Source organism: Crotalus tigris, unplaced genomic scaffold (genome assembly GCF_016545835.1).
Source record: "Crotalus tigris isolate CLP2741 ecotype Arizona unplaced genomic scaffold, ASM1654583v1 scf7180000024281.4978605, whole genome shotgun sequence".
NCBI classification, from domain to species: Eukaryota; Metazoa; Chordata; class Lepidosauria; order Squamata; family Viperidae; genus Crotalus; species Crotalus tigris.
In genome coordinates, this window is record NW_024100453.1 from 4,107,718 (window position 1) to 4,133,805 (window position 26,088).

At 36.4% G+C, this 26,088-nt stretch overlaps 1 protein-coding gene across 4 annotated transcripts in view; it reads right to left on the reverse strand.

Moving 5' to 3' along the window:
* Nucleotides 1-26,088, reverse strand: part of ITCH (itchy E3 ubiquitin protein ligase) — a 73,820-nt gene that overhangs the window by 15,473 nt on the left and 32,259 nt on the right. For all 4 annotated transcript variants that reach the window (XM_039323731.1, XM_039323732.1, XM_039323729.1 and 1 more), the window contains 12 exons: nucleotides 17,498-17,588; nucleotides 14,843-14,984; nucleotides 11,802-11,926; nucleotides 10,524-10,661; nucleotides 7,884-7,926; nucleotides 6,937-7,100; nucleotides 5,864-6,089; nucleotides 4,212-4,307; nucleotides 3,385-3,559; nucleotides 2,647-2,707; nucleotides 1,755-1,839; nucleotides 536-664 (listed from right to left, as the gene is read on the reverse strand). In XM_039323731.1, the coding sequence (XP_039179665.1) occupies nucleotides 536-664; nucleotides 1,755-1,839; nucleotides 2,647-2,707; nucleotides 3,385-3,559; nucleotides 4,212-4,307; nucleotides 5,864-6,089; nucleotides 6,937-7,100; nucleotides 7,884-7,926; nucleotides 10,524-10,661; nucleotides 11,802-11,926; nucleotides 14,843-14,984; nucleotides 17,498-17,567 (1,454 nt within the window). In that variant the 5' untranslated portion in view covers nucleotides 17,568-17,588. The remainder of the gene's footprint in view (nucleotides 1-535; nucleotides 665-1,754; nucleotides 1,840-2,646; nucleotides 2,708-3,384; nucleotides 3,560-4,211; nucleotides 4,308-5,863; nucleotides 6,090-6,936; nucleotides 7,101-7,883; nucleotides 7,927-10,523; nucleotides 10,662-11,801; nucleotides 11,927-14,842; nucleotides 14,985-17,497; nucleotides 17,589-26,088) is intronic.

Consider the following 26,088-nt stretch of genomic DNA (forward strand, 5'->3'; position numbering starts at 1 on the left):
CATACAACCAGCAAGTGCAAATTAAACCGAAAGATCCAAAAAAGTGGAGGGGAAGAAGGTGATGAAGAAAGATAAATTGGAAGTCTTCTTTCCATTCTAATTTTACTGAAAGCAAGGAGAATAAGCACAAATGATAAAACAAAAGGACAGAAAAATATATTTGCCAATATCTCTAATCTTCAGTGTCACCCCCCTTTTAATTTTAAATGGATTTAGCAGTGTAGCATTTACATTAAACAGTGTTCACATTAAACACTGAAAAATAATGCCCTTTACGCATTATCTTGTTTTGTTTTAGAAATTTGTGCAAAAGCAGAAATACATTTGACCTGCCTTGAGAATGAAGGGTACTTAGAAGAATAAAAGCACTATATTCAGACTGGCATATTAATCAATATTATCAAATAATATTTTGTCAGAAAGTAGCAATGTAATTTAGTTAATATGAAAGATGACCCAACCACTTTTGTGTTAACCCTGCCCCTTTTTACAGGCTACCTAAACACTACTGGTATTTTAGGAGGAAAAAACATACAAAGCAGACTTTCCAGTACGAGGATCGATATATGTTGTTGTCCTTCTGTTGTGATCCACAAAATATGGAATTCCATCCACAGTGAATCTCATTTCCCAGCCCTCTGGTAAAGGTTTTTCATTTAATTGACTATAAAAACAGATACAAAAGATATGAACTGCATGTTACAAAACTGATAGACTATGCAAATCATATCTGCATCTTAAATCCAAACTAGCAATTATTTGAGCAGAATTTTAATTGTCCACTACCATTTACCAGCCACTCAAAAGGACTACGTCATTAAAAGGAGGGGAAGAGACATTTATTAAGAGAACATTAAAAAAATCCTGCTATTCCTGCTCAGTGATCAATGTTTCCTTATTAGATTATCAAAGAGAACAAATAACACTGTTTTCCTTACAGCTGGTTTGTCTTTGCCATTCTTTCTTGTAAAGATTTGTTAAACTCAAAATATGTCTTGACATGTGAACATTTCATAAGGTAGTAGACACTTGTTACAACTTAAATTTCATGCTGTTTTTCATTTTTACCATTTAAATATTCAACAAAATGGACAAGACAAATAATCATTCTTTGAACTCATACTTCAAACACTGATGCTGCAAGCATTCTGTATGTCACATGCAATTATACAGCATCTTAACAGAATATTAACATTTAAACTTTGTAATATTTTACACAGGGTCCAAAGAGGATCCAAAGAGGCAAATGTGATACCTTCGCTTTACTCAATGCATGTGCATTTTTCAGTTATTATTGCAGTACAGCTGCTTGTTTTAGTAAGAAACAATCTAAGTTAAAAGGTTTTCCATACCTTTATGAATTACAAATCTTTTAGTATAGGGCTCCCCAATCCCCAGGCTGCAGCCTGTTCGAAACTGGGCTATGGTAGAGATGGGCAAGGACGCATATGTTAAGTTCCACTCATCGAGGGAGAGTGCTCGCACAAGTGGAGCTTTGTGCATGAGCACAAGTGCTCTCCACTCAAGTGCCCTCTGCTTGTGCAAGTGGAGCTTCATGCACACACGCTGTTTGCACAAATGGGGTTGTGTGTACGTACCTACCACTCACATCTCTCCCCCCCCCCCCGGGGGCTGGGCCACCAAGCTGGAATGCTTGGAGATCACTGTTTTAATACTCAATGTTTCTTTCCCTGCTTGTAAGGGGAAAAAAAATCATACTTTTTGGAACATGATTGAACAATGCTGGATCTTACCCCTGACTCCTGGGATCTTCCCACTGTGTGATGCGAGTATTATGATTGACAAAATATACTCTGCCATTGCTGTCTGTTCTCTTTTCTGAGAAAATAAAATAATACATTGTTAGTTTTGATATAAGTCATACCTAAGTAATATTTATGTGGGCATGTTTGTTCATGGAAAATATCTTACCCCAGTTATGCACTATACCAATCTGGATGCCCCTCCCCTCTAAGGAAGGGCCCTCTAAGGAAAAGCTTAGAATGTGAAATAGGAGATGAAATTGGGAGATAATGAACAGATGAACTTGTTCAAATGGAACCTTTCAGAGGATGTAAGGAATTGCAAGTATGGAAAATCTCATTGAGAAAGCATTTATTTTGACACCACCCAAATGCATTATGGCAGGTCTGAAATTACTTGTTGGTTTTAATCTTAAACACTTTACTTGAAAATCTGATCTTTTGTAATAGTTATATAGGTGAAGTATTTAAATTGATCTACAAGCTTAATCCCTTTTTATAAGATATCACTGAAGAACAACAAAGAGTAAATCTACTCTCAGAAAAAAAATAGGCCTCATTTTTTTATGTGTAATGCCCCTTCAGCAGAAAATATTCTGCTCATTGTTTATCTCTTAAGAAACAAAAGTCAAATCCTGATTCCAGATTTTTAAAAAATATGCAGTTCTGCATGCAAAATAGTAAAAATAAAACTGACATTATGCATTAACTCCATAAATATTTTTTTTTTGTATGGCTTATGAATCTAAGTGCCAAGGCATGTAAACTTTGGGGTCATGAATGTCAGATAAGAAAAAAATAATCCTGGTGATTACTAAATAAAACAAGTAAGAATAAATTCCAAATAAGTGATACTAGAAACTAGAACTTAAAAATATCTTACCCCACCCATGTGGCAAGGGACCAAGAGGATCAAATTCTTTATTCTGTGTAAAGTCTTGATTCTACAATCACAAGAAGGCACATCTTAATAACCACTAATTAAACTGTCCTAGTGCTATACATATATCATTTTAAAGCAAGATTTCTCTTTCAAGACCATAAGTTTAGAGGCTGTGTTAATTAAGAATTAAAAGGCCCAATGCTGGCTAAGATTTTCTAGCAGGAAATAAGAAATTTATCAAGGCAATCTTTAGCTGTCTTTATAAACAAAATTAATACAATATAAGTGCTAGGGTTTAAGATTTAAGGGATACTTTACAAAACAAGACTTGAATTCTGGTGAAATTCTGCAAATGCAATGAAATATTGCCAATGTAAGTCTCTTTCTTGAATAAATTATGCTCATAATCTATATACTGGGCTAAATATTAGTTGTTTTGTTCCAAGAAAGGCATAAAACAGTCTGAAATGTCTAAGTCATAATTCTCTGAAGTAAAGCATTATTCAAAATAATATTGTAAGCAGAAGTAATTTTCAAAACTGTAAAAGAAGGAAAAACAGTAATTTCTATGTATATCAAGCAAATTACATTTAAATTGTATTGTACTGCTCTGTTTTTGGAAACTTAATGGAGTCTCACTAGAAATTAATATAGTGTTCTCTCAATTCTTAAGTTTCATTAGATGGGGTTGTGCTAATGTATCTGTTAGATTTGCTAACCATTCTTCAGTGTTCTCACCCCATATATGAACCTCTGGTTAAATTGCTGCATAGCTCCTTGAAGCTGGCTACGCTGAAGTTGCCATTGCTCATAATTACGGACAGATTCTAGAGTTGGTCGTTGCCAAGTGGTTGTTCTGGTGAAATGGTCAACATAATAAATCCGTCCCATGTTGTCTACTCGGCGCTCCCAACTAAAGAACAAGGATGATATATTTAAATGAAAGCAGCACAGACCTCCAAGAACATAGCAAACAGAGAAAGGAAGAAAGAAAACGGAGAACGCATGCAGTATAAAGGGGACACACACACACACACACACACACACACACAGGGAGCTTTATGTTTGTCACTTGGGGGTCCTGAATGAAAGCCAGGATATAAATCTACACACAAACAAACAAATAAAATGGGTCAAGCAAAATAATTCTTCAATTTTACTTGAACAGTGAGGAAAGATTAATTTATCTTTAATTCTATCACTATACCATTCTGTTTTTCAATTCCAGCATTTGATTAAAGCATCTATACTTTATTTATGTATGCCTACTTTGTTTGTAATAGCAAAAACAATAGGGCTTTTCTTTTTAAATTATTTAATAATAAACATATTAGTATATGAAAAATGAGATTTGATTCTTGTCTACTGAACCAGAAAGAAGGTAGGGGTAGTATGGCAAACCTAACAATGCTGAAGTCATACCTACAGGTTCTTTTACAATTGCTTGGGAATGTTCCAAATTTCTAAATCTACAGCAGCAACAACATTCAAAAGTAATAAAACACTTAACTCCCAAAGCAACATCAACCTAGTAAAAAACAATCGATGAGTTAAGAATTGCTCACCCTGGAGGAAGAGGCTCTGGCCTATCCCATGTTGTTCTTTTTTCTATATGATCTACATAGTACACTCGGCCATGCTGATCCACTCTTTGTTCCCACCTGGAAAAAAACACAAACTGTCACATGTGAATTTGTTCAAATACCTTCACCTTGTTGCTTATTTTTAGTTTGTTTCTTAACCCCTCTACAAATGCAATATATAATAAGTGCATTTTCTTCATATATAGACATTATACAAACCAAAGCCTTGCTTTCATTTCACATTTGTAAGTCTGCTATTACTATAATGCAATCCTTGATAAAAAAAACTTAAACAATTTGCAATTTCACAAATTTCCTAAGCTAAAAGTATTTTGTCATGTTTGCATTGTCTGTTTTTTAACTCAAACATTTAGGGTGGCAAACATGGAATTTCTCATTTTAACCTCACAGTAATTCTGCAAACATTGCAGGCTAAAAGTTTTGGATCAACTACCATTTTAATTTGGCAGTTAGGATCTAAATCACTCTCTGTGATTTAGTGCTCTGACAGTACTCATTACCTATCACATTTTGCGAAAAGCAGAACAAAACCTGCTTGTCATTCCAATGAATTGCTCATTGCATTCTATTCATATTTCTGCAATATATTTTCAATTCAGTGTTGGACTACAATCCTTCTAATAAGAAGCAGACCATTCAGATCTAGACAGTTTTACCTCTACTATATCACACTAACTTGAGAACAAGAATTTATGATGAACTAAAGGTGCTGCACCACTTGGAAAATAGCCACACTAGTTCATATTACCCAATAATTTCTAATTATATGTTGGAAACTATCATTTTAATCATAAATCATATTTTTCCATTAGTATTGAAGAAAGCTATCCAACTGTACCTGCTTAGCTGGACTTATATCAGCTGTTTTGCTTTGGTGCTGCATTCAACATTTGTTGCTATAGGACAGACATGTCAAACACAAGGCCTGGGGGCCAGATGCGGCCCACAAAGTGGTTTCATGTGGCCCGTGAAGCCATCCTGGAAACAGTGAGGGAACGGCCCCTCTGCCTTGGCCATGGCCCAGGCCAGCTGGGAACCAATGTACAATTTTGTGGTGGCTATCTATGCTGAAACATATTCAATCTTAGTTCCATAAGCCCCCCCCCGCATGGCCTGAGAGGAACAGTGAGGCTCCTCCAGTGCACCATGCCTTGGCACTTGTCCTGGTCCCACCCACTTCTGCCAGAGACCCTCAGATCTATCCCACTCCTGTCCAGGTCCCCATAGGCACCCTTGTCACGAATGATGTAGAGCTGGCCAAACCCATCCAGCAGGCCATACCCACCCCATCCACACCTACCCAGTAGGCCGCACTGACCCTGGCCACACCCACCCGGCCCCGAAGGCAACCGCAATGCTGATGCGGCCCTCAATGAAATTGAGTTTGACTTCCTTGCTATAGGAATTTTGATATTTGTGTCATCAGATCAGATTTCATAAAGAATTTTAAAAACTGGTTTATAAGTGGCAGAATTATATTTCTTAGTATACGAACCATATTTTGGGTGGTTTCAGACATGAAAGAGATGAAAGAAAGGGCTGTCTTTCAGAGGAAAAGATGCTAAGCTACAAAAATACTTATAATACAGAATATAATAACATCAAACACTTGCCCAGGTGGAAGAGGACCTTGGCTAACTGTATGTTGGGGCTGTGTAATGGGAGTTGCTGGCTGAACTTGTCTGCATATGGGTGGTGTAGCTAAAGGAGCTGCTGCAGGAAGAGCTGTCCCTGCAGTTCCTCCATCAGAACTTGATTCTGCTGCTGACGTGCTTGCGGTTGGCACAGTTTCTTTATTAGCCCCTTCTGATTCTATGGAAGAAGGGCCATTGACATATGCTGCAGAGAATACAGATTGGAAAGAAGGCAATGATTACTTTTATTCTGATACATCAGAGAAAGCCTGTAGGTTTCTACATGGGACATGATAATAGTACCATTATTAGATTTTTGATTAAGAATAGTCAAGTAAAAAAGCCCTTTAAAATATTTAGATATCAAAATTCATTTATAACACTACATTAAAAATTAAGGATCAATTGTTTTGAAAAAGTAGCTCCCAGTTAAATTTTAACCAATTCCATTTCAGGGAAACTGTAGAGTGAGTTTCAGAAAATTAAGACAAACAATTCGGGATAAAAGTTCTTGTCCTCTTGATCACAAAAATTTGAAAGTCTTTAAAGAGAATATTCCCAGATTTCAGAGAATATATAAATATATAAATTTGCATAGCCAGGTTTGGGAAGGTTCATGTAAATGAATGAACAAACAAACAAACAAATAAAGCCATTTCAGTATGAAAAATTTATTACATAAATATGGTGAAATCTTCAAATTTTAATCACCCATGTCTTACCATTGTAAACTTCTCTTTACATAGTTTGAGAATGTTTTCCTGAAGTCAGAAAGCTACACTTTCAATAAAATAGTACAGTGGGCAGACAATAGCAATAGCACTTAGACTTATATACTGCTCCATAGTGTTTTACAGCACTCTTTGAGCAATTTACAAACATCAGCATATTGTCCCCAAAAATCTGGGTCCTCATTTTACCAACTTCAGAAGGATCGAAAGCTGAGTCAACGTTGAGCCGGTCAGGATCAAACTCATGGCAACATTCATAAGTAAAATAAACTCTGAACTCAAGAGAGTTTGAAAACTCATTTCATATTGATATTCACATACCAACTGGAGCTGAAGGCCTACGTGGGGTGGGTGGAGGTGGTCGAGAGGGTCTGGGAGGTCTAGAAGGTTTGAAGCCACCATTTGCAATTAATGGAGAGTCACTGGTATTAGCCCCCTTATTTTCATTGGAAACAGCAGTCTCATAACTGTCAATACTGCTATACCTTAATAGAAAGGAAAATACAATTTATCCTTGAAACCTGAAGTTGGCATCTAGATAAAAAGAGTAAGTTAAATTTCCAAATCAAATGCTATATATTGTGCTATATCAGAGCAAAGGATCACTGAAGTTATTGCAGAGTTATATGCTGACCTCCAGTGTTCCCTTTTGACAATGCCCACGGTCCCTCTAATGAAGATGGTAAGCACTCTTATTATTTTGCTTTGAAAAAGAGAGAGAGAAAAATAGATAAAAAATGTGCAGGTATGTTCTAAAAACTTCATGAAAAGGTGAAATTTCAATAAGGGCAAGTTATTTGACATGTATTATTCCTCAAAGCAATCCTTGACATAAAAGATATCAAAGGGAAAAGATACAAAATGGTGTCTGGAAAATGTATTTCATTTTGCCTGAGATAGTAGAATGGATGTTATAAGAAATAATGGCATGTCATCAAAAACACAAGTGGGACAACACCATGCAGAAGTTTGGATGAGCTGTCTGCACTAGAATAGGCAGGAAGTCAGTATAGGCTGGCCTTCATATAGCCAGAGTGACATGAATAATTCTGACTAGAAAGGATTTTTTGACATTAGAATACAAATACAATTCACCATATTAAGCATGTCACTGAATCATCTACTCTCTGCTTAGTCTTTCTGAATTACTCTATTTACTTTAAATAAATATTTAAATATAAATTTTAAATGTATTTATGCTGAGTTAATTATAGCTAAGCCAATAATCATCTGGAACTCATACTAAGACACAATTGGAACCATCTTACCTTGTTTCATTTCTTGCTTTGGAGCCATCATTTTGCACAGGACCTTAAGCACAAAGCAATACAAATTTACAACATTTATCACACTAAAAAGATATAAATATTACATAATTATACCGGGCAATTTTATGCACCTAAATATTGACACTAAATATATGATAAAGTGGGACCATAGTTGTCCCACCAAAATAGAAGAACCCAGAACCAGGATCCAGGAAACAATTCTTAGCTAAGCAACAGAAGAGGCTGGTAATTTTCAGCAATTTCCTTTCACTTCAGCCCTCATTATCCCTTCAGTGTTGTTCTGGAGAATCCCCCAAAACCAGGTAAGCTTTTTAGGGAGCTGAGAAGAGGGAAAGAGAATTCTGTGATTTTATATAAATTAAAATCAGAAAAGGCAGGAAGTTTGTAGACACCATTGCTTGACTTTGGTTAAAATATACATTGATGATGCCTGAAATAAACAACTGACATTTGCAGGAAGATTAAAGGCTATGAATAACACAGTATAGAAAGTTATTTCTCAAATGGAAAAAAAATGGAACAATGGTGATCCATTTTAGTGTCTTTTTTGATGAAGCAATATTTTTGAAATCAACTCCCCAGGGAGGTCACCTGTCCATGATATCTCTTTGGATCAAAATACAACTTTTATTTGCCTAGATTTTTTAGTTAGCTATTTTGGGCTTCATACATAAAAATAAAATCTTGAGAGATAAATAAATATCAATTTGTTGATAAAGAGAAATGATAATGTGATGTTTCTAAGACAGAATCAAAAATTATTTTTGAGAAAGAATTCAGTGAATGGCAAACTGCTATATAAGGTCTAATGCAGTTTTCCCCAAACTGTTGCCTTCAGGTATCTTGGATTAAGTTCTTTTAATTCCTAGTTCATGTGCCTACAGTCTATGCCAGTGATGGCGAACCTTTTAGAGACCAAGTGCCCAAACTGCAACCCAAAACCCACTTATTTATTGCCGGGTGCCAGGTGGGCATGGCCCACTGGGTGGGTGTGGCTGTTGTGGTCATGACAGACTGGGTGGGTGTGGCCAAGGTGGGCGTGGTCACCTCTATGTTGCTCATGGGGATGGACACCTGTTGGGGGAGATCCAAGGGGTCTCTGGCAGGTGGGGCAGTGGGCAGGAGGCTCATCCTGTGGGGGTGAGGGGAGGCAGAGTGGGGTGCCATTGTCGCAGGGCGAGGTGAGGCCAGCGACAATGGGGGCTGACAGTATCCATCAGCAGCCACAGCCTGCCAGCCCCTCGACCAGCGCACTCTGGGGCTCCACAGCCTGCCGCCAGCAGTTCAGAGAAGCCGCCTCTGAGCTGGACGGCCAGACGACAGCTGAGGAGGTGATGCAGTGGGTCGTGCCCGGGAAGAGGAGAGCATGTGAAGCCAGGAGGGAGGGAAACCAGCCATGCTGGAATGCATCCAGCCACGTGGGATCTCAGCGAGTTAGCGGGTGGCTGGTTGAAGAGGGACAGTTGCCATCTCTGGGGCATGGCGCAGGTGCCATAGGTTCGCCACCACTGGTCTATGCAAATTGAAAATTATAGGTCATATAGCTTAACAGTTCTAAAGGGTCACAGGAAGAAAAACAGTCTAACAGTAAAAGTAAAAATGGGCATGGAATTATTAAAAACCTTATCAAAGACTTAAAGTAGAAAAATAAAAGTTCAAAGGAAAATAAATTGGTTCAGACAAGAAAACTTTGATGAGATAAAATCAATTAAGCTGATAACAATGAAGACTGAATCTTATTAACCCAGCGCAGAGCAGATGGAGCTTTACAATGCCAGCAAAATATGGACGTATGCAGTATACAGCAATTTGAGAAAAATATGTAGAAGTATTAACTAACAAACTGAATTACTGTCACTACTCTTCTGCTATTAAAAAAGAGCTTGTATTAACATATATATAAAGTATCTGGGCCATTTTTTTCATGCTTCAGTGGTCACAAATCAAAAGTTGGAAGAGAGGATGTTGCTGATCATTTGCGACACTATGGCTCCCTGCCCTATAGATGACTGAATACAAGAATCTATACTTAAGACTAGAATCCCAGTATCAATCATCTGAGGTCAGCCACATCAGGAAACAGAAACTGAATGAAATACTGGAACTCTATTTTATTGTTTATAAAGATTAACAACAGAATCTTGAAAGCCTAGCAAAATTTTTCTTTTTCTCCCTCTTATACCAAAAAGTAAAAGCAGAGTAATCTTGAGTTTCTTCCTTACTCTCTCTTATCTTTCTGGCTAAGTTGTTTTCCTGACAGCTGCCAAACACCTTATTCAAGGCAATCCCAATATTCCTCTATACCAAAGGTTAATCTGGATATGTTGCTGGTGGTTCTGATCCTTCCTAAATCGGCAGTTCCAATTAATATTAATGGGAGAAGAGTGTTCAATTCATGGCCACTGCAGTATAGGGTGCAGCACTCACTCTATCTTATGTAATAATTATATGAACATGATGGAAGATGTCATCTAGCTCAGGGGTGTCAAATTGAGAGCATAAGGCAGAGTATCTATGATTTCAACAAATTTTCTCATAGGAAATACCTCATAGAGGTCTGAACAAAGATTGAGGGCTTTGTTTATGTAGCATAGATATCTATAAGAAAATATTACTCACTTGTTATGCTTGAGGCATCACCATTAGTCAGAAGCTCAGAATCCACCTGCATACCATCTAGACAGACAGACAACTCTCCAATTCCATCAAGTGTTTCTCTGTCACCAATAAGATCCATGTTCACAATCACTTCCTCAACTATATAAAAAACAGAAATAGTCTATTAAAATGTTTTAATTGCTTAAAGACAAGTAAATAGGTTAGAATTGTAAACAACATATTTAAATCCCCCACATGTGCATTTTAAAGGGTTGCTGATAGTGTTAACTGTAATTCAATGCTCCTTTCCTATTTTTTCACATTTATCTTTATGTTAGTCCTTATTGTGCCACACATTCTTCAACAGTCTATGGAAGTAAATCTCATTGATGAAATAAGCTCTTACAATTGTTCCATTATTGCACCAACTGAAAAAGGCTTAGATATTTTGACATTCATCAAAAGGACCACAAATGTTTTTCAGATGAGGTACAGCAGATTTTTACCTGAATGGCAAGTCAATAGCAAAGGTTCCTGCAAACGTTTTTGCTATTGTATTTTAAAATAAGATTTCCACTCAAATCATTTGGGTAATAAAAAATTCAGAGTTCTTTGCAAATACTTTTCTTATTTCAACTCATTTATTTCTGCATAATTTTAAGTCTCAACACCCCTTGGAAACATCACCATACAGTAATGTGCATTTCAAAGTGTCAAGAATGAATTAGAATGACATTGTTTAAAGCACTAATATTTAAGAAATGATTAATCACTATTCTGCAGAAATAATGCAACAGAGAAAGCTTGGATAATTTGATTGATGTCAGACCAACAGGTTCAAATATATATAAACATTATAAAATTGGGAACATATTTCCAGGGAAGAAATGGCAAACTAAAGATGGCTCTGCTAAAAATGAAGCTGATGACCCCAATTGAAGAGCCAAGAGATAGACTGGCTCATCATAGTTCCTCTCCAAGCAAGGAGAGAACTTGAGATTGCTCACAAGTTCTTCAGACAATTGCTCCTTGTGAATTGGCCCTGCTTAAATCTAATTTAGAACTCGGAACATAATTGGTTCAAGTTCAAAAACTTTCAGAATGTATAGATAATCCAATTTGAACTTGAAATCACTGTTTTTATCTCCAGATTATTTTGAATTCAACTGTTTTAATTTTGAAATTATCGGCATGCCTGTATCAGACATAGCTATGCTGTTAATTGATTTTTTTTAAAAAAAGAAGACTCCATATATGTAAAAGTATATAATTTTCAGAAATTTGTTGCTACATACTTACGTTTCATATTATTTGCTTTTAGTGTCTCCTGAATATCTAAAGTGGCACTTCCAAGTAAGAGATCTGACTTCAGTGTCTGGTGACTCCATACACGAAAATGTAGCTTGCTAACAGGGGAGACAATTCTAAAGAAGCAGAAGAAATATCAAACATACTTTTCTTTCCTTCATTTAAATTATGTATCAATATACCACAGAGAGATCTACTTTGAAAGAAGTTACTAATAGTTCAAAATTTTGAAGGCTGGAGTTTTTAGGTGAAATATGAACTCTAATCACAGTACTAGTCACTTTACTATGTTAACTTTCTTTTTAATGTTTTTTTTAACACAAATTAGTCAGATTATATTTCCAGATGCTGATCAAGCATTTTCTGCAAGAAAATATTAAACAACTGTGGGAATATTCAGTGTGGGATATTATCCAACATACAAATCTTTTTAGTTATTTCAAAAGAATATAATGAGCAATTTTGAGTTCTTCCTTCCTACAACTATTTACCATACTCCAGAAGTCATTCCGATGGATCCCATTAGTTTTATGACTGGCAAAGTATAAGCAGCTACAGATAGAAGAAAATATCTAATTATTCTTTAGTTTACATCAAGGGCCTTCATACTGTGTGTTGCAACTTCCAGAAGGATCACAAGCAACCAAGAGAGAAAAGCAGAAAAAGCTTTAAAAACATTTCATCTTACCCATGGTGGCCAAATCAGATTTTTGAGTATTACTAAGCTTGCTATTTGTTTTTTCACCTGCTTCTTCTTCTTAGCAGCCAATAATATTACATCAAAAAAGCTGTTAACATTTTTACATCTGCTTTGCTTTAACTGTAATGTGCTTTGTCAATTTTGATCTTTAGCTGAACTGAAAAGGCATAAATTTCTGCAAACTATAATGTCTGATACCTACAGACAGTGCTTTTTTTCTAAAAAAAAAAAAAAAAAGGTGCTGGAACTCACACGTCATACAACCTGCCTTGCCTACTCTACAAGGTTCCATCCAAAAAAGGTGGTGGAACTCTGAAAAAAAAAAAGCCCTGCCTACAGATCATGCAACAAACCATTACAGTATTGATCATTCCTGGATTTGCCTTTTCTTGAAATGTATCTCTCCCTGAATTTTGGATTGGTGTGCACTATAAGTGCCAAGAATTTAAAAAGAAAGCTATGACCATACTGATTCCATTTACAACAGTTAGTCAAGGTTTTTCCACAATTGTAGTTAGAAAAAATAAAGACCAATCAAAAGTAAATGTGAAATGAGAACTGAAAGTAGCTACCCTAAAAATGAAACTTGGATTTCAGGAGTTATAGAAAAGTTAGCAAGCTCCCTATTAATAATGACTAATTTCATTTCCAATCGAACAGTATTCTTTTATAAAGTTGTAATGGTTGTCATTGTTTTGACAAATTCATTAACATTTAGTAATTAACACTGATACACACACGCACACACACACACATATTGCTTTCCCACTTTAATCATTTATTTTATTCTTTGGGGCTCAAATAAATTCATTTATTATTTTAGATAGTCATGGCATCACATAGCCTGAGAACTCCAGCATTTATTGGGTTTAGAAGGCTGCCCAAATGGAGACTTTTTCTCCATTTATTTGGGGACCAATATAGATTTTAGGCAGCAAATATTTATGTTCTTCCTCTCAGACTAATAAAAGTAGGAACTTCTAAGATATCTGATAGGTTATGAAAAATGGATAAAAGCCAACTTACATGAGTCTCACTTAGTGACGGAAATGTCTCACTTAGTGATGGCAAGACCAAGTCAATGGTAACAGCCAATGCACATGTAGTTCACTTAGTGACAGCAAGACCAACTCAATGTAACCGTCAGCGCACATGTGATTCACTTAGTGACAACAAGACCAATTCAATGGTAGTGTTCAGTCACATGTAGTATGGTAACATTCAGTCACATATGGTTCGTTTAGTGATGGTAAGGCTGATTCACTGGTAATAGCCAGATCACATGTGCTTCACTTAGTGGCGGCCAGATCAATGCAATGGTCAGGAAATATACTGGGTCTTGTGTGGATCCAAAGAATGGCAGCTTGTCTCTGCTTGCAGGCCTAGTCCACCTAAGGCCTGATAAATTTAGTGAATGAGGAACAATGAGATTGAATCAAGCACCTAAGCAGTATTAGTCCCAAGAACAAAGGTAATGAGCTTGCAGTCATTGCATGCAGCTGTAATGCAAAGCTAGGCTCGTGAGTCCAAGTGGGCAAGGCAGGTTATTCTGCCTCTAAATGAGCAATCGAGCTAATTCAGACAAAATAAATAAATAAATAAAAAATCGCTGCCTCTGTGCAGCACGGACACACGAGGTGTCCAAAATGGTGACCGCTGCCTGCGGGACTAAAGGAGCTGCTCCAGCCGGCGCCTGGGAAAAAAAGGAGGCTAAAATTTCCTGAAAGCCTGCAAAAACAACACACACATACACACACGCTCCCAAACAGTTCAAAACAATTTAAATGGCAAGAAGGAGCCAGAGAAATGAGTGAGCCTCCACATGGAGTCAGCCGGCATCTGCCTAACAAAGGACACAAAAGAAGCTTAAAATCCCTCTAAAAAGACGATGCTGCTGCACCTTAAAACACAGCCACACAGCCACCCGAGAAGCTGCAATAGATGGAAAAGAAGGTTAAAAAAAGAAAAAATACTACCTGATCGTTGTGCCTAAAGACTGAGCCAGACTTAACCATGTCTCCTACCGGCGAAGACCAAGTCAAGACTGAGTCTCCTGGTCCAAGGGAAGAGGCGTGACAAAGGGTTGATTGACTTGGTCTCTGGGCAGGAAGACAAGGATCAACCCATCTAGTCTGGATTCTCCATCGGTCATGCTAGAGAATGTGTTTAAATGTATCCAATAAATTTAACAAACTAAGCAAAATTCTGTATACCCATGAACATTCATACTCTTTCCTTATAAGCACTGCATTTTTCCATTATTAATATTCATCCCATAATATTATCTGATTGCATTTCTATTTTTCTTAGAATGAAATATTTCTAAATTTACATTGTAAGATGCTGTTTCCATTTTGGACTGTTGGTATTGTTGCATTTTTCTGTTTTCTTTGACTGACCATCAACTGAAACTTCAACGTATGGGCTGGGTCCAAACCACTTGTTTTTGTTTTCTTTCAACTTTGCAGATATAACTTGAAAAATAAGAGAGAACAACATGGTCAAAAATGACTTGAGGATAGATATCACATTGTTTCATATTATTCAGTTCCTTTAAGTCAAGAAATGAAGCATTTATTACAGCAGAAATAGATCAAACCATTTAACTGAAAAGACTGGAAAGACGTCCAATTTTTGAAACAGGTAGCAGCATCATACTATAGATTATAAACACTTTATTTACAATAGAGGCTGGAAAGTATTTTACAGCTCCTGAGGTTTGCATGTTATTTGAATAAGCTAAACATGAGAATATTATATATGTTTATATTCATCTGACTCACACACATACGTTTAATTTCTGACATTTATAGGTTGCTTATTAGTCAAACTTGTATTCTGTACAGAACAATTTTTGATTTTTATGGAGTTTTTGAAGGCTATTATTTTCATTTTAAAATTGTTCTGTGCTTATTTTTAGGTGCTTAGAAGCTTAAATGTAAGTATAAATTAATTGTATGTATGTATGTATGTATGTATTTATTTATGTGTTTTACAAACAACTCAAGGCAGTGAATATATTCAACATAACTTCCTCCTCTTATTGTCCCCACAACAACAACTCTTGAGGTTAGTTGGGGTAGAGAGACTGTGAGGCCCAAAATATATAGTGATATCAATAAGCATAGTCATGTGAAAAATCTACAGCCCATTAAAATCTTGGAGTTTTTCAATACATTTCAACATACATATATTTGATCTTCATTTCAACCATATTGATAAAGGGGATATAATACAATGAATACCATGCAGCATTTACATTTTATAATCCATTGTATAATTTAAATAAACATAGACGAAAATTCTGCATGGAGGAAAAAGTAAGCACATTTCTATATTTATCGCTAGCTCAGCTCAGGTGGACATGACATGGAGATTTCAAATCACTACTGAGGCCAGTCTGTCCAAGCAAGTTCAGCAGAATAGCAGAATGTAAGATACTGAAAGAAATCTTTAAGATTCCCAGAATTGTATTACTTGACCTACAGGCAGCTCTTACCACTACTGATGTCACAATGCATGAATCTACCATTAGAAGGAACCTGTACCAATTAGATCTACATAGAAGATATGCCAGGAGGAAACAACTGCTATCCAGGAAAAACACCAGGGCTCCTGAACATCTAGGCAAAAACCAGGATTTCTAGAAAAATGTGCTCTGGACAAATGAGTCAAAGATATTTATTTGGTCACAGTACCAGAACATTTGTTTAATGAAAATCAAAGAAAGCATTTCATTAGAACCCCATACCAACTATAAAGCATATTGGTGGAAATGTTATGGTTAGGGGTTGTTTTGCTGCATCAGGGCCTTTTTATTTATTTATTAAATTTGTTTGCTGCCCACCTCACCACGAGTTGACAAAGGAAGGAAGGAAGGAAGGAAGGAAGGAAGGAAGGAAGGAAGGAAGGAAGGAAGGAAGGAAGGAAGGAAGGAAGGAAGGAAGGAAGAAAGGTAAGGTAAGGTAAGGTAAGATTCTGGAATGGCCAAAGTCAAAGTATGGATATAAATCCCATTGAGAGGCTTGGGGTGATCTGAAGAAAGCCCTGAAACATTGCTGAAAAAAATTCTATATGGAGAAATGGGGAAAAAAATCTTTGCAGTCAATGTCAGAGACCAGTTGCTAGTTATAAGAAACACCTACTTCATGTTGTTTCTGCCAAACAGGGCAACACTAGTATTAGATCTAAGGGTGTATTTACTTTTTCACATGACTCTACATATAAAAAATATAAAAAATAATAGTGATAGAATTGGGCTAACAGCTAACATTCCCCCTAGTCATTTTATTTTGATATTAACATTACTATAAGAGCTCAATTTGATTAAAAAAGTGTCAAAGTCTCTCACTTCAATTACAAAAATGCAAGAGAACATTCGTTTTTGTCATCCCTGCCAAATTTAGAACACTGCTGCTAAGTAGTGATTTAGGCCAAGCAGGAAAAAAATGAGCTTATGCCACAAGATTAATACTCAACATAGCATAACTTTCTTTTTAGAAATGTTAAACATTTATTTATTTGTTTAAATTTATATAGCTGAACAATCTCAGATTAAAACAAGAAACAGTAAACAAAATAAAACTACTGTATATAAAAAACATTAAAAGCTAGAAAATGTATTTGAGGACAGTTCAATTAATGTATCACAATCCATACAGGTAGTCCTCATTTAGCAAAGAGATTTGGGACTGGCAACTTGATTGTTAAACAAAACAGTTCCCTGTATGGAACAGGGTAGATACAAATGTGAGATAGAGAAAGCTGTATCTTCCTTGCATTTAATCTTGCATTTTTATTATGTGGATAAGAAGTGATTTGATAGTACATAATCAATTAATCAGTTTGTTTGTTAGCTGCCTAACACTTTATATAATAAAACATGTAACATTTTCAAACACAATAAAAAAAGAAACAGAATATATTTGGCGATGCTGTCGAAGTGACAGTATCTGAATCAAACCACAGGACTGATAGACAGACTTACCAGTTACCTGAAGCTGTGATTTCATAGTTAGTCCACTGATATTCTCTGATTTTGACCCATTCCCAGCCATATCATAGGAAGGAACATGAACCTAAGTAAAGAATTCAATAAAAATACTATTTTAAAAACAAATGCTGCACTCCTTAACAACATGGTAGGACAGCCAAGTATATATATAAACTGGTTAAATCAAGGAATACCATAGGCACATATAGTCAATGAAGAATATGTGCGGATAAACCACAGAAATGATGTAGCAATATTAATTGAAAGTAATTAAGACTATTAACACAATTATTATCAACAGCTCTGAGTATTTGATAGAGTAAATAATAAAAACGATCTCCTTTTGTCCTATCCCAGACAGGTAATTGTTGGCAAAACAATCAGAAGCAAGGAAAGGAGTGAGATGGGCGGCCTAGAAACATGAAATAAAATAAAATAGAAAGAAATATGCACTAACAAGGGACAAAGTAAAGATATGCAAATTATAAACTAGAATAATTACTATATAGCCAAGAAGGTATAGCTTAGATTATTTTTACAACTTCCATGTCACCTAATTCCACATATTGTATTTTATAACAGTCTTATACTTGACCTAAAGTTTAGATAGCCACTACATCTCTTAAAAATAATGTTAGGATGGTCAGACATAAATTTATGTAAATGAAAGACTGCTATGATGCTCCGTATAAATTGTTTTTTGGTTGTTTTAGGAGTTAAAGTAGGTGGCATTTCTTCCATTTTCAAATTCATCAACTTCTTACAGTGGTTAAACATAGGACTTGAAAGATATCCCACAGAAATTAATAGTAAGCAACCCTTCACAACAGCCAAATAATTAATTATTCAAACATTTTATCTGAGATATTAATAACATGTATTTAAGTAACTATTTCCCCCATTCCAGTATTTGCCTAGAATCTAGACCAGTGGTGGCGAACCTATGGTTCACGTGCCAGAGCTGGCACTTGGAGCCCTCTCTGTAGGCACACGTGCCGTTGCCCCAGTCTTGCCTCCCCTTGCAACCCCACCAGCAGCCCCCCTGGAGGAGAGTTGTCTCTGAGCGTGGCCCACGCGGAGCAGCACAGCCAAGGACATGGCAGCCAGGCAGTGTAGACAAGACTCTGCCCTCACACCCCATCGCACGCAGTTGATGCTGCGAGATGCGGGCAGAGGGCATGGCCGCCATGGCACTGTTGGGCTGCCTGGGTGATCTGCAGTTGGTCCTGGAGGCGGTGAGTGGCCCTGCAGGCAGGCAGGGTGGGGGCAGGGCAGGGGGTGGAATGGGGCAGGACCAGTTTTTGGGCACTCGGTCTCTAAAAAGTTCGCCATCACTGGTCTAGACTGTGAAACTGACAGATTGGTTGCTTTTGCTTTGCACGGTTATCTGCAAGGCAAAATATTAATCTTCATAGCTCCTACATTATGTGGAGAAGCTCAAAATTGTCTTCATTTTTCTTTCTTGTGAAAAGCCTATGATTTTTAAACTTGCATGGCTAGCACAAAACTTAATAGCAGATCCCAAAGGAGCTGAGAGAAGAATCTAAAGTTCCACTTCCAAATCCTTATGCTCATGTGTGGATTTTCCTTTAGTTAATTTTCCGATCTTTATGTCACCCACCCCTTCAAATTTTTGGAAATGCACAAAGAAAACAATGGAGATATTCTTCTTCTTAACTACTATGACTTTCTACCAGGGAGAAGGCGTACTCTGGCAAAGTGACCCATTAACATTTGCTTTGTTTACACAAAAAGGACCCATGAATAATTCATACAAATGAACATAACTGTAGAGGATAGAGAAGCCAAAACCTCATATATCCTTCATTCTTCCTGCAATCAATTCTTAATTTCTACTTCCCCAAAGCAAATATTTCTGATGGTGAAACAATAAATAAATAAAACCTTCTTTAATTCGTTAATTTTGCAAAGAACAAGTCTGGTTTTGCTTGTAACAGATTTATAGTATGATAAATGGAATAAATACGTACCCTTTCCCAAGAAAACAGAACTGACTCACAGTGGGGCTTTGGGTTTTTGTTTTTACAGAAAAAAATGCAGGCATAAGCATGTGAATGACTATTCTTAAAGGTGGAGTCTTCTTTGTATTCTTTCCAATATTAGATAAAAGTTGGCTGGTTATTCTGCCCTCAGTCTCCAGCTGCAACATGGAGATCCTTAAGGCAGTGATGTAACAATTAAAGACAATGTGCTTAAGATTGTTTGAATATTTTAAAGCATAATAATAATTAAAAGGTTTCTGCATAAACCAGTCTTGGTGGTCCCAGAGGTTATTGGCACACTGGGTGCCATACCAAAAAATCTTTTAAAGTTCTTAGAAAATATGCACATTGACAAAATTTGTATCTGTCAATTACAAAAGGCCACATTGCTTGGACCCACACATATATTACACTGATACATTACAATTTCCTATAATATCCCTTGGGGATAACTCGATGTGTATGAAGGCCACCACTAGCTAACGAAGGGGCAGCTCTGATTTTACATTTTTATGTACATAATAATACTGGAATTGACAAAATCATCACCAGTCAATTGCAAAAGATAGCTTTGCTTGGAACATATCCTGTCATGATATGTTTAACAACATCAGCCTATCCCATGTTGAAGGAAAGGATTCAGTAGAGGGGCCAAAAAGCTAAATCCAGTGTAAATGTCTGGCTATATGATGAATCATAATAAACCTTTAATTAGGACTTGAATTGTTAAGTTTCCACCAGTCCTAGAGTATGAATCTAACTGTCAATTACCCACATATAGTAATAATGATGATATATTAAATTTATTAGCCACCAAATTCCAAATTATAGTAACTAATATTCTGCTCAGGAATTCTGCTTCATCTTATGTCAACTAACTTTGACACAGTAATTCAGTTTCAACATAACATTGGTGTTATCACCACAAATTTGTATGCATACCCAGGAATACATATCTCTCTAATCTGCCTTCCTTCTGAAAATGTTATCTTATTAAAACAATTGAACATTATGGTTTTCCTTTCCATTAATTTCAATCACATGAAGCAATGCCTTATTGTAAAGTCACAATACATATTCAATCAGCACTACAAGGATAGGAATAAGTAAACTTCAAGAAATAAAAATTAACAATAATCTGATTTTCTAACCTGTTAAGTGAGATTATTTAATCAGGAGTCTTTACTTTCTTGTTGGAAGCACACTGCAGAAAGCCTAAGGGTTGTGCTCCCCTATCCTCTACTGCGACCTCCTAATGTGCTTGCAAAGATATTTGAGATATTTATTTGTATATATCCTGCCATTATTATTTTTATAAATAACTCAAGGCAGCAAACATAACTAATTCTCTTTCTTCCTATTTCCCCCACAACAATCCTGTGGGCTGGGCTAAACCAACCAGCGGTTTTCATGCCTAAAGCAGGATTAGAATTCATAGTCTCCAGGTTTCTATTTTAATTACCACTTGTCCAATATATTATTCAAAAGTCCTGACTTCATTAAAGAAAAAAACAGCTACTGTGTTTTCCCCAGAATAAGATCTGTATTATTATTATTATTGCCTCCAAAAGAGGCACCAGGTCTTGTTTTTTGGGGGGGGGTGTCTTTTCCATTCACCTTGCGGAAACAGCTCCGACAGCTCTGCCCAGCCGGCCCACATCTGCAGCCAAAGGAGCAGCTTCATTCTGCTGCTGAGAATGGAGCTCCAGCCTGCATTTTGTAATCAGAGGCTTTTCTCAAAATGCAAGGCAGAGCTCCATTCTCAGCTGCAGAATGAAGCTGCACCTTCAGCCACAGAAGAAGTGGACCGGCGAGGCAAGTGTAGATCCATGGGAGGCCTGGCTGCAATGATAAGCTCCGCCCTTCCCACCATAGCTTGATTTTTAAGAGAGCGCCTTGCCCCAAAACTAGGGATTATTTAGGGGGTAGGGCTTATATTAGGCTCACCCCCAAAATCAAGCTAGGGCTTATTTTCAGGGTAGGTCTTACTTTCGGGGAAACATGGTACCACTGCTTTTTCTGTGATTTAAAAACAAAATAGTATCTTGTATAGATAACAGAATCTGCTTTTTTAAGAAAGTTGAGATCTTCATGATAACATCAAAGTGTTTTTTACGTAAACTGAACATTACCAGAAAATCCACATTTACAAGTACAACAGCATGTTTCTCAAATCTCACAATTAGAATTATGTAATCTTATTTTAGAAATAAGGCACAGAAAGTCTAAGTTTTTATTACTCAAGAGTATTGGGAGATGAAATTCCCATCAATTAAAACTTGAAATTAAAATAAAAAACAGCACAATAACTTATAATGTTGGTGATCATGTAGACTTAAACACATATAGAAAAACTGCATAGCAAATTCCTAATTGGTCTCAAACTGTAAAAATATCTGAGATTTGAACACAGCTCCACAGAAACACTGGGCATCTCACTACAAGGGATGCTTCTGGAGGCTAAGAATCAATTAAAACTGATCATGGCACAATAAATAGTATAATTTCCCTTCCCTTTAATAGCTTATATTCATCACTATTATACATATTATAACAATGAATGATTCTTTTGTTCACTGAAGACTTCATTCTTCAGTACTGTACAGCCTAAATTTTGAGCTCTTAAAAATCTTATTATTTTGAACAAATAAAAATCATACTGTTTGTAACATTAATTATAGTTCCTAAGTACTAGTGTTAACTATGTAGATTAATAAGTATAAATAGTTTAATGATTGTAATTCATAAAGATGTATTGTTTATGATTTCTGGGTCATAATCTAAACAACTGATGTGTACTTAGGGGAGTAGGAATAATTTAGTAGTTTTGATAGAATTAGAGTAGAATTCTTATATTTTCAATTTATCAGAAATACTTGATCATGATGTCTATGGAGATTCTCAGACATCCAGGTCATAGTTATCCCAAAAATGTTTTTTCAGGAGGCAACTGGACTTTCTTGGTTTTTTTTTTGAAGACATTTCACTTCTCATCCAAGAAGCTTCTTCAGCTCTTAACTGGATGGTGGGGAATGGAAAGATTTATACTCCTGCAGACAGCTGTTTATTTGCATTCTTTTAGCAAGTCATTTAAGCTACCTGGAGGATTACCTGTATCTCCTGCGTCACCTGAGAAGTGCAAATGGGTGTGGAGCCTTCTTGGAACTGTTGAAAGGACTGTGTTTCAAATTTGAAAGAGGGATCAAAGAGGCCATCTATGTCAAAACTGAACAGCCCTCTCTCAACAGAGGGGGAGGGATCTGATATCATCTATCTCCAGTCTACAACACAGTCCTTTCAACAGTTCTAAGATGGCCCCACATCCATTTCCACTACTTAGGTGACACAGGAGACACAGATAAGCCTCCAGGTAGCTTTAATGATTTGCTAAAAGAATGCAAATGACCAGCTGTCTGCAGGAATATAAATCTTTTCATTCCCCACCATCTAGTCAGAGCTGAAGAAGCTTCTTGGATGAGAAGCGAAATGTCTTCAAAGAAAAGTAAAGTCTTAGAAGAATGGATACTTAAGGTTTCTAATTTAGCAGAAATGGCTAAAATTTCTGCTTATTTAAAGGATCATACACAAGAAAGATATATTATGGTATGGAGAAGATGGATAGATTATATTCAGAATAAATATGGAACTCAAAAGTTCCATTTATTTTATGATTAAAATTTTATAACAAATGTTTTATAAGAGATTTGTTTATACTATTATGATGTTAAAGTTTAAAGGCAGTTAAGGGTTAAGTATGAATTTGTTTATTATATAATATTTTTAAAGTTATGTTGATTTTGTTTATTTTGTTATTAATAACCCTGTATTCTGCTCTGGGAAGTGAGGGGGATTGGGGGGGTAAGTAGGTTAGATAATAGAATTAAAGTAAGATATAGATAGGGTAATTTATGAGAGAGGTGTTGCTTGGGCATTTCCCCGGTACTGTATCCGAAGACGGATGAGAGTGGAGGAGGAAGGGTAGGGAGGAAGTAGGATGGTAAGAGGAGAGGGGGAGGGGAGAGAGAGGTGAGGGGAGGTGAGAAAGAGGAGGGAAGTAAGGGAGAGTGTTAGAGAGGGTGGATGCAGTTTGGGGGGAGGTGGGCAAGCAACACCTATGGTTATGGGTATGAATTTATTTTATTTTGTTAAATGTGAATTTTTATATTTATGTAATTGATAAATGGAAAATAAAACTTTTAAATGAAAAGTAAAGTCCAGTTGCCTCATGAAAAAGCATCTTTGGGATAACTTGATCATGATTCCTCTTTCAAAATGAGAACCAATATACAGAGGTTAAGCTATCAGAATAGGAGTGTGAAGTTCCTACTTTAGTCTATCTTCAGCAATGGAAGTTCACTGGATGACTTATGCCAGATGTGCTCTCTTAGGCAAATCTATCTCACAGTGTTGTTATTATGTGGAATAAAAGGAGGTAGCACTCTGTATGGAAATTTGAGCTCTTATACGAAAGGCAAAATATAAATTTAGTAATATGTTTTTAAAAATTGTAAATTGACATTTAATGGATATTTTCTTCTGATGTTTTCCAATCATTTCCTATCACTCTTATTTAGATTCTTTGATGCTCTTCTGCCTCTGAAATTCTAAGATAGTATGCCTAGATCGGTGATGGCAAACCTTTTAGAGACTGAGTGACCAAACTGCAACCCAAAACTCACTTATGCATTGTCGAGTGCCAGGTGGGTGTAGCCCATTGGCTGGGTGTGGCTGCGGTGGTAACAGCAGACTGGGTGGGACTAAAAAGTTCAATCAATCAATTCCAACTTTGCAAGATCTTTTTTTTTCCTACGAGAAGTTGAAATTGACTGATTGAACCTTTTTTTTTTTTTTTGCACATGGTGGCGGAGGCCTAAAGCGAAAAGGTTTTATAAAACCCAGCTGAAGGCCTAGGACTGGGGCGACGGCACGTGTGCCCACAGAGAAGGCTCTGAGTGCCATCTCTGGCACCTGTGCCATAGGTTCGCCACCATTGGCCTAGATCCTGCTAATTTGGGAAAAAGCAATAGAGTACTCTAAGTATCCACTCCTAAAGAAAAGAAATAAAATATGATAGATTATGCAATCATTTCTAATGCAGAAATGGAATGCAATTTCAGAGGAATTCATATGTTACAACTTTCTATGCTTTCTTCCACAGTAAAGCTTCCATCTTTAAAAATATCAATATTTACATTAATAATCTAGTATCTTACCTAGACTTAAAGATAATTATAACAATTAGTAAAAGAAAACAATAAGAATAATAATAAAGTTGAAAGGGACCTTGGAGGTCATCTAGTCCAACCCCCTGCTCAGGAAGGAAACCCTATACCATTTCAGATAAATGGCTGTCCAGTCTCTTCTTAAAGACTTCCAGTGTTGGAGCATTCACAGCTTCTGGAGGCAGGTTGTTCCATTGATTAATTGTTCTAACTGTCAGGAAATTTCTCCTTAGTTCTAGGTTGCTTCTCTCTTTGGCTAGTTTCCATCTGTTGCTTCTTGTCTTGCCTTCAGCGCTTTGGAGAATAGCTTGACTCCTTCTTTGTGGCAACCTCTAATCTAATCTAATCTAATCTAATCTAATCTAATCTTAAATAATACAAATCATAAATATATAGATATACAAAATCAGCACATACAGATCCATCTTAATCTATAAAATGAATTACGATTATCTCAGAAAATAAAAACAAGTGCTATTAGAGAATAGCTAGTTAAAGAGTAGGGATTCTCTGTAGGGAGAAAATTTTATACATTTTTTTTATAAAGCATATATAAACCTTTATATAAACTTTACAATAAATGTTTGTGTTTAACTTATACAAACAGTATACTTTGGAGGACTTTTAACATGACATCAGTTTGCATCCTATCGGTTCACAATGACAATGACTAACATCAGTTTTGCAATGATTTAATTCTCACTAGGTACTTGTTCAGAGCAAATGTGTAACTCCTACAATTTTCAGAAATCTAAACCAAATATTTTATTTAACAAAATAATCTAATATCTTTAAAGGAAAAAACCAAATTATACTTCATAGAGTGTTAGGAAACGATAAAGTTTATGAATCCAGCCAAACCTAGCAACATAACCCCAGGCTGAAAGGACTAGGAGGGAGGGCAAGCAAAAAGCACTCATTGCTTCTCCTGTCCCATGACCATGTTTGGGGGAAGGAAGGAAAGAGAGAAGCAGTAATTCTCTAGCTACCACACATCATGATAAAGCTATCTATGGACAGCAGGAACAGCCAGTTGGTGTGTGTGTGTGTGTGTGTGTGTGTGTGTGTGTGTGTGTGTGTGTGTTTTATTTGGTAGCTGAAACAACTTTACTGCAGGGACGTCAGCTAAAGAGCCACCCAAATGCTCTTTCCCCTATGTGTGGGGTGAAGCCAATCTTTCTGGTACTGGGAGAAGTGGCACTAAAAAAAATATTCTACTCAGAATACTCACCCATTCCCTGAACTTCAAGCTGACAGAAAACAGGAGACAAATAGCTTCTAATGCTCCCACACTGCCCACAGAATACAGGCTTAGTTCTGTATTATACACAGTACTTAAGACTTATTGTCTGCCTTTCAC